At 36.8% G+C, this 13,897-nt stretch overlaps 1 protein-coding gene across 1 annotated transcript in view; it reads left to right on the top strand.

Moving 5' to 3' along the window:
• The window catches only part of LGR5 (leucine rich repeat containing G protein-coupled receptor 5), a 93,424-nt gene that overhangs the window by 70,770 nt on the left and 8,757 nt on the right, over nucleotides 1–13,897 (top strand). The window contains exons 7-15 of the mRNA XM_033059115.1: nucleotides 429–497; nucleotides 2,870–2,941; nucleotides 3,732–3,803; nucleotides 3,912–3,980; nucleotides 4,106–4,177; nucleotides 7,112–7,177; nucleotides 7,363–7,434; nucleotides 8,293–8,364; nucleotides 10,291–10,416. Coding sequence (XP_032915006.1) covers nucleotides 429–497; nucleotides 2,870–2,941; nucleotides 3,732–3,803; nucleotides 3,912–3,980; nucleotides 4,106–4,177; nucleotides 7,112–7,177; nucleotides 7,363–7,434; nucleotides 8,293–8,364; nucleotides 10,291–10,416 — 690 coding nt within the window. The remainder of the gene's footprint in view (nucleotides 1–428; nucleotides 498–2,869; nucleotides 2,942–3,731; nucleotides 3,804–3,911; nucleotides 3,981–4,105; nucleotides 4,178–7,111; nucleotides 7,178–7,362; nucleotides 7,435–8,292; nucleotides 8,365–10,290; nucleotides 10,417–13,897) is intronic.

The raw sequence follows: 13,897 nt of genomic DNA, 5'->3' as shown, positions 1-13,897 counted from the left end.
CTTAAAATAAACAATACAGTTAGAAATCTTTATAGAGAAATGTATTAGACATGCAAAGTACAGATCACTAAATAAGTGAATATTGTTTTGAAATTTTTTTTTCCCTGTTAATATTTTAATGTAAAGCAAAGGATGGGCAACTTACAAAACAGCAAATCCCTTAGTAATACTTGAATTTGCTTGCATTTTCTTTATTACAGGATAGCTGAAATGTAACTAAAAATAGAATGCTGATAAAAAATAGGAACAATAATGTGCTCTAAATAGACTTTATTGGAAAATATCCATACGCTTTTGAGGATTTCCTGTCTTTTTGCTGTATGTATTTATTCAATGCATAGAAGATGATAGTTCATTACAAATGCCAGCAATGCTATGTTATCTTTTATGCAGTGCATATCAAAATAATAAAATCTATTTTCACACAGGGATTTAAATTACAACAGTCTGGACGAGTTCCCCACTGCTATCAGGACATTAACAAACCTAAAAGAACTGTAAGTACAGAGTTCAAATTAGGAAGAAGGATGTTTTGTCTAGTGTGTGAATTTTTTTTAATGCTGGTGATTTTATCAGTAATCCTTAAAAACTGATATCCTAGGAAAAACTAATAAGCATACCAACATACATAAAAAATAATTTTCAGTGTTCAGTTTAGACCATTCAAGTTCGGACAACTTTTGCTTTTATATTGCTTTGTGCAGTGGATCTTTTCTATAAACTTCCTCTATGGAATACAGTACATAACAAACACAATTAATTCACTTTTAGTCCCAAACACAAGAGTTAGATTTTGCAAACTATCCAATATATTAGTCTTCTAACTAAGAAGGCATGGCATCTTCATTAGTTCATCAAGTTTAATTAAATTTTAGCTACTTCTCTCCCTTACCTCTATAAATTATAGCAATTTCTTTTCAATATGTATAGTCAGTTCTTTGTAATGGTTTGGATGAAACACTTTTATATGCACAGGTATAGTTTGCATGTGGAAATCAACAACAAAATTAAATTATTCAAATTTATTTTGAAAAATGGTTGAACTATTAAAAATTAAAAGTACATTAAATTATGTTAACACATCATGTACACAATGTACACATTAATGCATATGTTCAGAATTTTTTCTGTTTAACTTATTTACCATGTTAGTGCTACAATCAGCATAGAATTTTGACAAAAGTAAGTAATCACATACTAGTTGGACATGGTTGTACCCCTGCTACATCACAAACTGATCTAAAAACCTATTTTAAGTATCCACCTGAGATTTTTTCCCAGGTCAGGTACCCCCAGATGCTGTGGACTCCTGCTCAGCACCTCCACTGTTGCCAGAATGCAGCTCTGGAAGAGGCAGCTGGGCTATGAGTTGCCCAACCCAAACGTTCTCAGCTGCTATTTATGCCATAAAATAACTGGAATGAAATCCAGTCACCTCAAAGGATTGCCTTTTTGATGACCTCTGGAGTCAGACTCAGTTTGCAGCAAATGCACCAGCAAAGTACCTGATGTGCCTGAGGTTACACACTGGCCCCCACAGGATTTCAACCTGGAATATCAACTATGTGCAAGAAACATTTGGGGTCTGAAATTCCATCAATCTGACATTTGAAATCCAGCACAGATCACGAGACTGTGTGGGTCTGTGATTTGTGTGGGCCCTGGAGCTGATCTAAGGACAGGATGTCTTCCAGAGAGCCAGGTGGGAGCCCAGCCCCACAGGGACCCAGTTCATTGCAGGGCCACCTTAGTAAGGTGTTTCTGGGTGGCACCTCCCGTCTCTCTGAGTTGGTGGTTGGGCCGAAAACACAGACTGTGACCTTTTTGTGCACAGCTAGTAGCAGATATTGCTCTGGGAGGTACTCATGCCATTTCCTTGTTTTTTGCTGCCATGCAAGGCATCCCATTCAAAACCAGTGTGTTTACTGGTTCCAGATTCTGCTTAGAGTCTGCTTGCAAAGCAAGCAGGGATGTAAAAGCAAGCAGGCTCTGTAGCTCATCACCAGTAGCACAATGCCTAAACAACTCAAACCAATAATGTGGGACCTGTTCAAGTAATGGCCATGTGTGCTTGCTTCAGTGAACAATTGGAGGCTTAGTAATGCATAAATTTAAGCTGGGGAACCTTCTTCATACCCGACTGAACTAATGGGAGTTTCCCACACAAATCATCATTGTTCTTTTGAAATCTTAGTTGTTCCTTTTGTTTTTCACAATGGAGAATTACTCGTATGAATAAAATCCAGTAATTAATGATGAGACAAAGATTTGGCTCTCTATCCAGTAGGCACAACTACATTTTGTTTGTGTCCACATTTAAAATATCTCAACAAAAAGGTGATTGTGGGAGAATCAACATTACAACACAGTGTATAAAATATTCTTCTTTGTAAACTTGTGCCATCCAGCAAAAGAAATAGTTGCAATTTAATAAGCACAGAGGGAAAAACATTATTAGCTACTTAATTATTAATTTCTAACTATTGATGTTCTCATTTCATATATATGTGTATATTTACATTTTATCTATATACATACATGCTCTGAATTTTAAAATGCCATTTTGAAGTTTACTTCATCTGAATGGTTTTGTTCATTTAGAGAAGTGCAGAATTTCAGCAATTTTGCTCTCTTCTCTTCTCTTCTCTTCTCTTCTCTTCTCTTCTCTTCTCTTCTCTTCTCTTCTCTTCTCTTCTCTTTCGTTTTCTTTTGCTTTTTTCAGCTCCGTCTTGTTCCAGAAAACTGAGATATTCCTTTACATACAGACACTTTTCTCACTACAAACAAAAAACCATCATTGTGCATTGTGAATACAGACTGAGTCTTCACTTATTTTTTGCTTACCATATAAAAGGTTTTTTCTTTGTAGGGGATTTCATAGCAATAACATCAAGTCAATACCTGAGCGTGCATTTGTGGGTAATCCTTCACTTATTACAATGTAAGTGATAAGAATCTTTTCAATGACTCTTTGTATTAGGGAATGTGGAACTAAGTGTCATATTTGTGGCTAATTGTCAAATAACTTTTTTAGTGAGTCACCATACAAGCAAAAAAGCTCATATCTTTCCAGCTTCATGGAAAGCATGGCAGTTTTCAAGTCCTGTTTAAGGGAAGCAAGTAGTGATCTCTGGCCTTCAAACTTTTATTTGAATGGTTACTTCTAAATCTCTTAGCATTGCTGGCAACATAAAAGCTGGTAAAAATTGCTCTTGATGGACTGCAGTCTGAATTCCCATCATCTTGCATGAAAATTCACTTAATGGACAGCTTCAAATTAAGAAATTGCAAAATAAGTGTAAGAAAAATAATGACTCGTCTTGAGTAATATTCCATGAGCAAAAAGCAGCATGACTTCAAAAGGGCAAGGGAACCTCTTGTGAATAGGGGAAGTTCTGACTTCTTCATGTGCTAGCCTTAAATTTGTCTCAGGTCATAAAAAAATTCTTCATAACTGAAAATTTGTCTTTTCAAACCCGGGAAGAAGAGAGAAAATTTTGTTGACTGGCTTCTGGCATTAAAACAGGAAAACAGTGACTACTTGAATGTTCAAAATGTGACATGTGGCTGGTGAATATAGATTAGAGGGTGAGAAAAACCCAGAAGTTCACCTCTGCTACTATCAGATGTGATTAATCATAGAGAGTTTACTCATTTGTTTATAATATAATAATATATTTAGAATATTTTAAAGTATTTTTCATTAAATGTCTTTTTATCCTTTTTTTCAGACATTTTTATGATAACCCTATCCAGCTTGTTGGAAAATCTGCTTTTCAACACTTGCCAGAACTAAGAACTCTGTACGTGTTTACTTTTTATTTTAGTTTTCTTTTTATATTGCAATACTAGAGTTGTCCCACACTTCCATCACCATAATTTTATTGAAATTGGTTTTTTTTTAATTGTAGGACTTTAAATGGTGCTTCACAGTTAACAGAGTTTCCTGATCTGACAGGGACTACAAGTCTGGAGAGTTTGTAAGTGCTAGAGAAATATTTTTGCTTTATTTTCTTGTATACTGACTTACTGTAAAGAATGTTCCTGAAAAACTTTTGTTTTACAATCTTCAAAAAGTAATTTCTTTTATAAATTCTTTGAACAGGACACTCACAGGAGCACAGATCACCTCTCTCCCCAAATCAGCTTGTGACCAGTTACCTAATCTCCAAGTGCTGTACGTTTCAGTAAGATTATTAACATGACATTAATGCAAGAGATTAATAGACAAATGAAACTATTATGATTTCAAAATTACCCAATTACTGCTATTTCTGTGTATCATGTTACTTCTTTGGAATTCAGCTCAGGGAGTTGGCCCCTGTGTTATTTTAAAAGTTTATAACCCACTTACCAATCAGGATTTCCCATACATTGCTGAGAAAGATAATTACTTAGCATATTTTTAGGAAAAAATAAGAAGGTTCTTGATTTTGCTTTTCAAAAGACAGAACTACCTTATTTTCCTTCATTCTGTCTCTCCTACAGAAGTTTGAGATTTTTTTTTCTCACTTAGGCAAATAACCCATTGAAGTGAATAGAAAATATAAGTAAATAGAAAATAAGGATGGCAGTTTTAAGTCCTTGTTATGCTCCTCTTTTAGTTTCTGCCCCAATCAGACATAAGTAGCTGACTGCAATTTTAACAGTCTATTCCTTGACATAGCTGGGCATATTTGGTATACTAAATATACAATGTTATTTTAGCTTGGAAATTTCCTTGGAGTTTGCTTAATCACTAACGAAAGTAATCATTGTGTCCACTTCTTTGAGAATGAGCCAAGAGCACTTTCCTCTATGTATTACATCACTAGGAATCTATTTGGTATTAATTCTCTGGCCAACATCGAAATAGCACTAATTATAATGCATTATTTGAATACCAGAGTGAATGTCAAGAACATTTCCAGAAAAAATTGAGTTTTAGTTAATGGATGCCATATAATCATTTTCAGAATGATAAAAGACAGTCTGCTGCCAGAAGAAAAGTCTGCGCACAGAATTAAGTTTAAATATGTCCAGTAACATTAAAAAACAGTAAATAATCTCAAAACAGAGGGCAAATAAATAATATAGCAATTAATAACTTAGAGAGTTCATAGTAGAGAATGACTGTCCATTGTAAATTCACATTTTTTATTTTTGAGTATTACCCTATACAATTAGAGCTGATACTTAAAAGAGGAGGGAACGATTTCAAGTACCCAGGAGCTGCTCTTTCCCCATTGCTGCCAGATTGGAACAAGCCTGCTGAGTCTCCCTTTGGGTTTGCACATCAGTTGTGGCTGTGCCATGGGGAATAAAGGTGCACTGAACCCAGCCATACCTTACTGGGAGACTGGGACCTTGCAGGGCTCCCTGGCTCACGTACCCACACAAACAATGCAAGTGCAAACAGTGCTTGGAAAGGCAATGTGTGCATCCTACAGAGGCAGCAGTACATCAGGGTGTGGATTCAAGTGCCCGAGGCTGGCTGGATGTGTGCACACCTGCAGTGAAGGTGTGTGTGACACTCGGGCACAGCAGCCCTGGGGAGGCTCAGCACAGCTGGGGATGCACCTCAACACAGGAAACAAAAACACCTGCCCTCTGCTGTGCCAGGAGCCTCCTGCATTGAGAAAGTGGGGGGGAAAGAACTTAAAAATAAACAAGTAAAATATTTCCTGGAGTAGCTCTGGCAGAAACTGAGGTGAGAAGGGTCACAAGTTCAGGGTTTTTTTCTGTGTGTGAGCAGGGAGTGTCTGTATGTACAAAATTCAAGCTGGTAACATATTTGTACAAAGACCTAAGTGATAAACCTGTGGATGACAGAATAGCCAGTGTCTGCCAGACATACAAAACATCCTTTACCTTGGCCTAAAAGCCTCTAGCTCACTTGAACCCTGCCCTGTCTGATTTGGGACACTGTGTACCTTTCTTTTTTGTACGCACACAAAAAAACAAAACAAAACAAAACAAAAAAACCCACCCAAACATATTGATACTTGCTTTTGTACAGAGTAAAATCAGAGTAGAATTCCTTAAAGACAGACAGTCATTACTTGCATCACTTCCACTAATCAAATATATAATAGTCCAAATGCCCCTGTTGGAACAATAACAGTGAAAATATAGTTTTACCAAGGGATTAAATAGGTGGAGATGTGCTAGTTTTAGAGAATTTGAGAAGTGAGAATTTCACAAAGTGAAAAGTGAATCTCTTTCATGTGATAATACTGGATAACTGTGAGAAAGGACATTTTTTCTAATTCAAGGCATAAGATTTTTTCTGTTCTTTTCACATGCAAATTTCCCATTTAGTTTTCCCTCAGCAACACGAACACACACACTCACACACACATATATATATATGTACACACATATATATATATTGGATGAGACTCTTGGGTGTTGGGGGCTGGTGTTTGGTTCCCCTTTTTTTTCCCTTCAGTTTCTGCAAATTGCCTGGGCTTGGTTTTGATTAGTTATATTATACTGTAAATCAGTCCAGATGTTTCAGTTATTCTGTAATTTGTTGAGTTTTGGCTCGAGTCTTTTTAAGGTTTTTTGTCCCCCCATGTAGTGATTGATTTCAGAGTTAGTTCCAATATTTTTTTACCATTTCCCTCAGTTATAAAATGTAGCAATCTAAGGATCAGAGGCAATACTGCTTAATTAAAAGTATAGAATAGGAAGCTGATTGTGACTCTTGTCAGAAAAATACAGGATCTTCTCTGAAAAAAAATGAGCATATATACTTAGTAGATTATTTTAAATTGTTAAAATACTTATCAGAATTTAAATATGATAAATATGAGGTCTGTGATATAAATCCAGATGGCCAATATCATTGCTGTAAAACACTCAGCAGAAGTCTACACTTCAGGCAGGAAATCTTCAGACAATGCAAGGAATTTGCAAATGTGGATATGGAGTTAATACATCTTGCCTTCTGCCCTCCTCTCTCCTCTTCAGCTAGAAATCAAAATGTGACAGATGAGAAATAAGTGAGTTTGTACACTTCTATTCTTCTGTGACTGTGAATAAAAACTATTTTTAATTGAGCTTGAAGGTACACAACAAAAGCTATTTTTCTTTTAACATTCTTTTGATGTTAATCTATTTTTTTCAGGGATCTGTCTTATAACCTCCTGGAAGATTTACCCTGTTTTACTGCATGTAAAAAACTCCAAAAAATGTAAGTGTTAAACCACCCTAAAAAATCTTAAAAAGAAGGATCTATGTGTGTTTGAGTATAATTAACTTGGTTATTGCTGGCCAATTTGACATATCCCAGACACACTTTATTGAATGGATCATAAGGACAATCTAAAACACCCCAAAGTTTCTTTGAAACTGAGGAGATCCTTATTACTGTTTCAGTGACTTGCATCACAATGAAATCGCTGAAATCAAAGCAGACACGTTTCGGCAGCTGGCTGCTCTTCGGTCTCTGTGAGTACCCCAAACACACATTCACACAGCTTCTCAAAAACATGGGCTCTACCATGTCTGCTCATGGTGTACCCCAAAAGATCCTGATTTCAGCTTTTCCTCGCTATGATCTTTCACCATCAGTTCCTAACAGTGAAAGGAGAGAAAACTTTGTGAAGTTAACATTGGCAGCAATTAATTAAAATACATAAGCTTATAGCCATAAAAACGTTTCTAAATGTTTGTCATGGAAGTGGAGAGACTTACTGAGCCAGAGCTGGTATGTGTTGGCAGGTTCACGTTATAATCAGCTCTAGGGAGTGGGAAATCTTTTTACAGAGAACAGCATCTTAAGATATGGAGTCCAGTCATGTGCAGGTTTCCAGTTTTCTCACAGACTCATGCTAGAAGAGTCTTTTTGTCAAGAAATTACTCATGGTTGTAATTTTTTGCAGAATTGAAGCTACACTTTTTTTTAAGAGTTGTTTTCAGTTTTTTTGATTTCTCAGGGATGGTGAAAATTGAGATTAGGAAGTTAAGCCTATTCACCATGGGTTTGCTGTTCTTAGTCACATGAGAACATTTCAGAAGACATAGTCCATATAACCCACCCTTCTCTCTGCTGCCTTAGGAGACTGTGAAGCAAACTGAAATGCTTTGGGTTGTGGTAGACATTGAGACATTTTAAGTTGTCAGTTTAATAACAACACAACTAACAAAAAATGAAAAAATAATTTTCACTATGAGATATGTAGGAGCTTGTTGAAAATATTGGCATGTAATTGATACCTTTTTTATATTTAGGCTTCCTAATCAAGTGTTTGAAAACTTCCATATTCACTCAGTGGGTATGTAATTTTCTACTCACTTTTCTTGTAGGGATTTAGCTTGGAACAAAATTAAAATTATTCACCCCAATGCCTTCTCCTCTTTACCATCTCTGATCAAACTGTAAGTATTTGAATATATTATACATTCAATTTTTTCATTTTTCTTGCAAGAGCATACAAAAATTTAATAACTTGATGCAGAAATTGAGAGTTTCTCAGTTCTAATCATCTCATCTGTTGAATCCATATCTAAATGTCTGCTTTCCTGTACTTCCCCAAGTCACATAGGTATTGCAGCAAAGCTGCATAGAACACTGTGTAATGATTTGGAGTCCATGAAGTTTATCAGTGCATCTGCCTCTTTTCATTCAATTTATTAGCAGTTAATCTGTTGTAGCAGTGGCAAATATTTTCTGTTAGTTGTGTGGAATCAGATTAAAAATTAAATAAGAAACTTTTTCCAGAATGCATCTTTATTTCATTGTTCCTCGTTTGATGAAATAGTTCTTTTTTATTATGTTCAGCCAGAACAGTTAGTGGTCAAAACATCAGCAGTTTTGCAGGCCTTGTTCACAAGCACTTCTTAGTGCTTACTGATTATTTTTTCCTACTTCCGACTGTCACTGTAATGCTTTTTTAATATGAATCACTGCTGTGTTGCCTTTCTGGAGAAGATGTGGAAAAAAATTCTTCCGAGTCATCTGGCTGCATGATTGTCACAAAAAATATGATGCTGGCATTTGCTCACAAATAATCCAGTGGCTGCTAAATCTAAATTCAGAGAGATATTCGTTTCTGTTGATGTGCAAAGCCCTCTGAATAGTGCACTGACAAATGCCCACAATGACAATTTTGCCCATAGTATCCCCTTTTGGGACCCTTCTCAGAATTCACCTACTTTGTGAGGTGAGCAGTAAATTGTAGCTTTGGACAATAATGTACAACTGTCTGAGGGGGTTAAAGAAAAAAGCCTTGAACACACAAACCATAACACAGTGTACCAGTGTTTCCTGAAATGGTAGTCTCTAACCATCTCTTGGTCCATCTCAAGTCAGTGGTTATTTTTACCATTGCAGTAGAACCTGAATTTCACCTTTGGTATTTAATGGTGCTGTGTGCAAGAAAACACACACTGAACCAGATAGGTAGAAGCCCAGTCCATCAACATACCCTATTTTATGCCTAAGCTTTAGATTTCAGTGTATAGTCCAGACTTTCCAGTTCAGCCTTGGACATAAAAGCATTTCAACTGCATCAGACTCCACTTCTTCCCTTCTTCCTCCTTGACTGTTGATCATCTGAAGCATTGCAGAGTAAATAATTGTGAGGAGGACTGAAAAGACTCATTGAATAAATGGGAGAGAGAGAGAGAGAGAGAGAGAGAGAGAGAGGGAGAGGGAGAGAGAGTAAAATAGAAAACAGTGTCTCTGGACTCCCCCTCTTTCACTACTTTTCTGTGTCTCCTTTATCACTTACCGCTTTTCATTCACCGGTTTTACTTTCCCCAAGTTACCTCTCTGCGTTCATCTGCACTGCTCTGTCTTCCCTCAGCAACTCAGACAAACTTCAAGTTAGAAATGTCATCTCCCTCTGCTGCAGCCCAGACCTGTCCTTTCCTGAAACACGCATCTTCCCCACACACCTGACCTGCTCCTTGGGGAGCTGTCAGGGCAGCCATGCCCTGTAGCATCCCACTGAATCTTTTAGACTGTGGGAGGCTGCTCTGGCTCTTTTGAATTCAAACAGTCTAGGGAGAAGGTTTTAAATTCATGTGCTAGTCTCAAAACTGGCACTATGAATGTTTTGAGCCGAAATTTGGGAACAGAGACCCAGCTAGTTATTAGATGTTACTGTTAGCTTTCTACTAGACATAAAGGTGAGTACTCCTGAGCAGTGCTGCAGCTTTGTTGCATTCACTGGGGCCTCTGTTTAATACAGTCATTTTTTATTGAGTTAGAAAACTTTAACCTATTTTTTCAATGTGACACTTCTAGTGCTGAAAAAAAAAATGAAAACCATAAGCTGATTTTTATTTGCTGTTGTGCAGGGATGTGTCATCCAACCTTTTGTCCTCTTTTCCTGTGACGGGGCTACATGGTTTAACTCATTTAAAATTAACAGGAAATCATGCCCTACAAAGTTTGATAACATCTGAAAATTTTCCAGAACTCAAGTGAGTATATCATTAAAACTAATAAGCCACATTTGTGTTCATGTGCAATGGAAGGTGTGTCAGTGTGTAACGCATGTTACTTCGTATTGTCAGTCTTTGATCTGTGCCATTAAAACTAAAGCAAATATGATAAAAATGATAGACTTCTTTTATTATGCTCACTTTCAACTGAAGAAACTATGAAGGTTTTGAAATATTAACCCCAGTACTTGCTTAGTACGAGCCACATCTGCTTCCTGGTGATATGTTTCAAAAGCTGTTAAAACAATATCGCTGGCAGCTTAGTGATATGTCCTTCTTCTGCTGGACTGTGCTTACAGAACTCCCATTATACATAATGAGAACACAGCAAATACAAGGGAAGAATATACTGCTGAAAGACCAAGATATTTCACCTGTTTTGTTTGAGCATGATTTTTCTGTAATCTTTTGATTAAGATTCAGATAATACTTTACCAGTATTACTAACACACTTTGATACTAATAATTTCTGTGAGTCCTCTGTGATACAGGAAGGAAGTGTCCTCTAAAGATTGTTTGCAGCTCTGCCAGTCGCTGGATGACCATAGCCTGCATGGAGCTTGAACCCCGACCTTGGCATTATTAGCACCATGCTATAACCAACTAAACTAATGTCAGGGTCACAGCAAAGAGGGCTCTGTCTCTGACTTCAGGATATTTGGGAGTTTCCCCTAACTCTCCTTTCACTTTTATATTTTAATGAGAAGATGCGAAGTGCAACTTGTACCTCATTATGTTTTTCTGTAAAAACTTCAATGCCAGAAAATATGAAACAACTAAACAGTGTGCACATATTTACAAAATCACAGAAAGGTTGAGGTTGCAAGGGACCTTTGAGGCTGTCTTGTCTAACCACCTGCTCAGGCACGGGCACCTGGAGCCCATCGCCCAGGACCAGACAGCTTTTGAGTATCTCCAAAGACAGAGAGTCCATCCTTATGTTTTCACTAAATTTGCCTTTTGCACTGAAAAAGGCCCAAGAGTCCTAGCAGGCAGACAGCTCAAGATGTGACCATTAACAAAAAGGACTGGAGTGTTTGTAGTTATCAGTGAGGGAATGTTGAATAGAAGTGTGGAGCTGGTTCAGGCTCTGTGTACAGCACTGGAGGGATCCACCCTAGAACACTTCTGTGACGGCATGTTAATATGAACTGAGATAAGAGCTGCAAAAAGTGGTTCCAAGGTTAGGAAACAATGCCTTAAAGGTCTTAATAAACCCAAAAAGGGTAGTTTGTCACAGAAGAGATTAGGCAGTGACTTCATCAAATGCATGAAATTATAACATTAATATTCAAAGTACTGTAGGCCTTAAGCCTCTTTTACATTACAGATCTTGAGACAAGTCTCAGAGGCCAAGGAGCAAGTACCATAAAAATCATGATTGGTCAAGACCGAGTTTATACCATACTCTTTCTTCTCTCATTGGCTTTGCCCAAATGCTGAGGCTGGTGACAATTCTAAAATAATTGAAGTTTCTTTGAAAAAATCAAAATACAAGAAAATTGATTACTCCAACCTGGCAAATATATAATGATGCATATACCATGAGGTAGAGGCATAAGAATAAGAATAATCCATTATTCAACTGAATTATATATAACTAAGATTTTTTAAATTATTTTCTCAAAATTATACTCTATATGAATTTCCCTTCAGCAAAATTCTCTACATTGGTCAAATGAAAGTACAGTGTATTTCATCCGGGCAAATTGTTAACAAGAATGTGTCAAACTAGCTTAATTATTTTTTTAAATTTATTCACAGTATGATATCTAGAGTTAATCAACATCTGTAAAAACAAATTATACCCAGTCAGGAGAGAACAGGGTAAAATCCTGACCTACGGGCTACGTGACTTTTACCATAAATCCAAACGTGTTCAGGATTTCTCACAGGATCACTGCTCAAATAATGCACATAGCACCAAATTTGAACAGAAATCTAAAACAAAAGGAAATTTCACCCTTTGCAATTTTTGTAACTAGCCAGTGATTACATTAAAGACAAATTCCTGTATAAAAACTTCCTACTCATCTAAATTCATCAAAGCAGGCACATCAGAAATCTGAGCATCCCCTTCCCAATCATCAGCAATAGCACTGATGCACTTTGCAGAGCTGAGCCCAGCCTGTTACAGCAAGCCTTGAGGAAGCAAAGTCAGGCTGCCAGCCACTCCTTCCTTCTTTATCTGATGCTTTGATTCAGTGCTGAAAAGAACTCAGTGCTTTGCTCCATTCATCATAACTGTGCCGTCCTGTTCACCATTAACTCCACACCTTTGTGAGGGAGAAAACGACCTTGTGTTCTCTGCTGCTTAATCTGAAAACAGGAAAAAAAAGGCATTCCTTACTAGAGGAAAAAAAATTATCAAGGATACAGATATCATTAGTAAGATAAGGAGTATATAAAAATAAAGTTAGCCAGCGTTTCTAGGAGAGTTTAATTTGACAAAGTCCAAATCTAATCACCCACATCAAATAAGTACCAGCCATAAAAAGGACTGCCTCCAGCACTGTATGCCTGAGAGTTCCTTCTTTATTCTTTTATGTGTTAAATGTAGCTTTTGTGAAAAAAGAACTCCTCTGTCACCAAGAAGATCTAATACTTATTTCCCTGCTTTTCAAAGTATGTTTTGTCCTCTGTGTTCTGGGTTGCAGCCATTGTGTGCAGTTGGGCTTTGCAAACAAGTTAAGCAGCATTTGCTAATTTAAGGATTATGTATATAACACAGGCTTGGGGAAAAGCAAACATAAATTGTTCAGATTTAAGAATGGATGCTAGAAATACCAACAGAGAGGATGAGAAATGAGAATCTTGCTCTTTAAATATCATTTAGAAGCCATGGATGTTTTTGGATACATCATCAAAATCGTGGACCACTACAATGTGGAAAGTCACATTTCCAGTATATGACAGGTCAGCAGGCTGAGAGAACCACAAGATCTGGAAATCTGTCATAGAGCTTTTTGAATAAAGAATAGAATACAAATAAAATATCCACTAACTGTTCATTCCCCCAACTGTATCAATGACCTTCCAAAAGTCTGAAGTCACAAGTTGCAGGGATCACCTCACAGAGCTGTCAGTGTCACTTTTGATAATTACTTTTTTTGTTCCAAAAAAAGGGAGTTTCTATTTGGGGATTGGGAATGTTTTTATCCCAGATTATTAGCTATGGGTTAGTCTAGTAATCAATGGGTTTAATACTAGTTTCTTTAAGAAGGGCTTCTGGGAAATGTGTTCAAAAATGTTTAATCAAGATAATCTCCTTATGTTAAAAGATGGCATGCAGATGAATGGATTAGAAATTAAATATTTAAATCTTCTGGCCTGTGGTTGCTTGACAGTTAGATCTTGGTTATCTTAAACTTTTATTGAGTACCCTAAAAATTTTGTAATGGGTACAAGGGTAGAGATTATTGCAGTTAATTTCCAACAGAAATGTAAGGTTGTAGAATTT

Source organism: Catharus ustulatus, chromosome 4 (genome assembly GCF_009819885.2).
Source record: "Catharus ustulatus isolate bCatUst1 chromosome 4, bCatUst1.pri.v2, whole genome shotgun sequence".
Lineage (NCBI taxonomy): Eukaryota > Metazoa > Chordata > Aves > Passeriformes > Turdidae > Catharus > Catharus ustulatus.
Note: the sequence above shows the minus strand (reverse complement) of the source record. Positions and strands in the feature narration are given on the sequence as shown.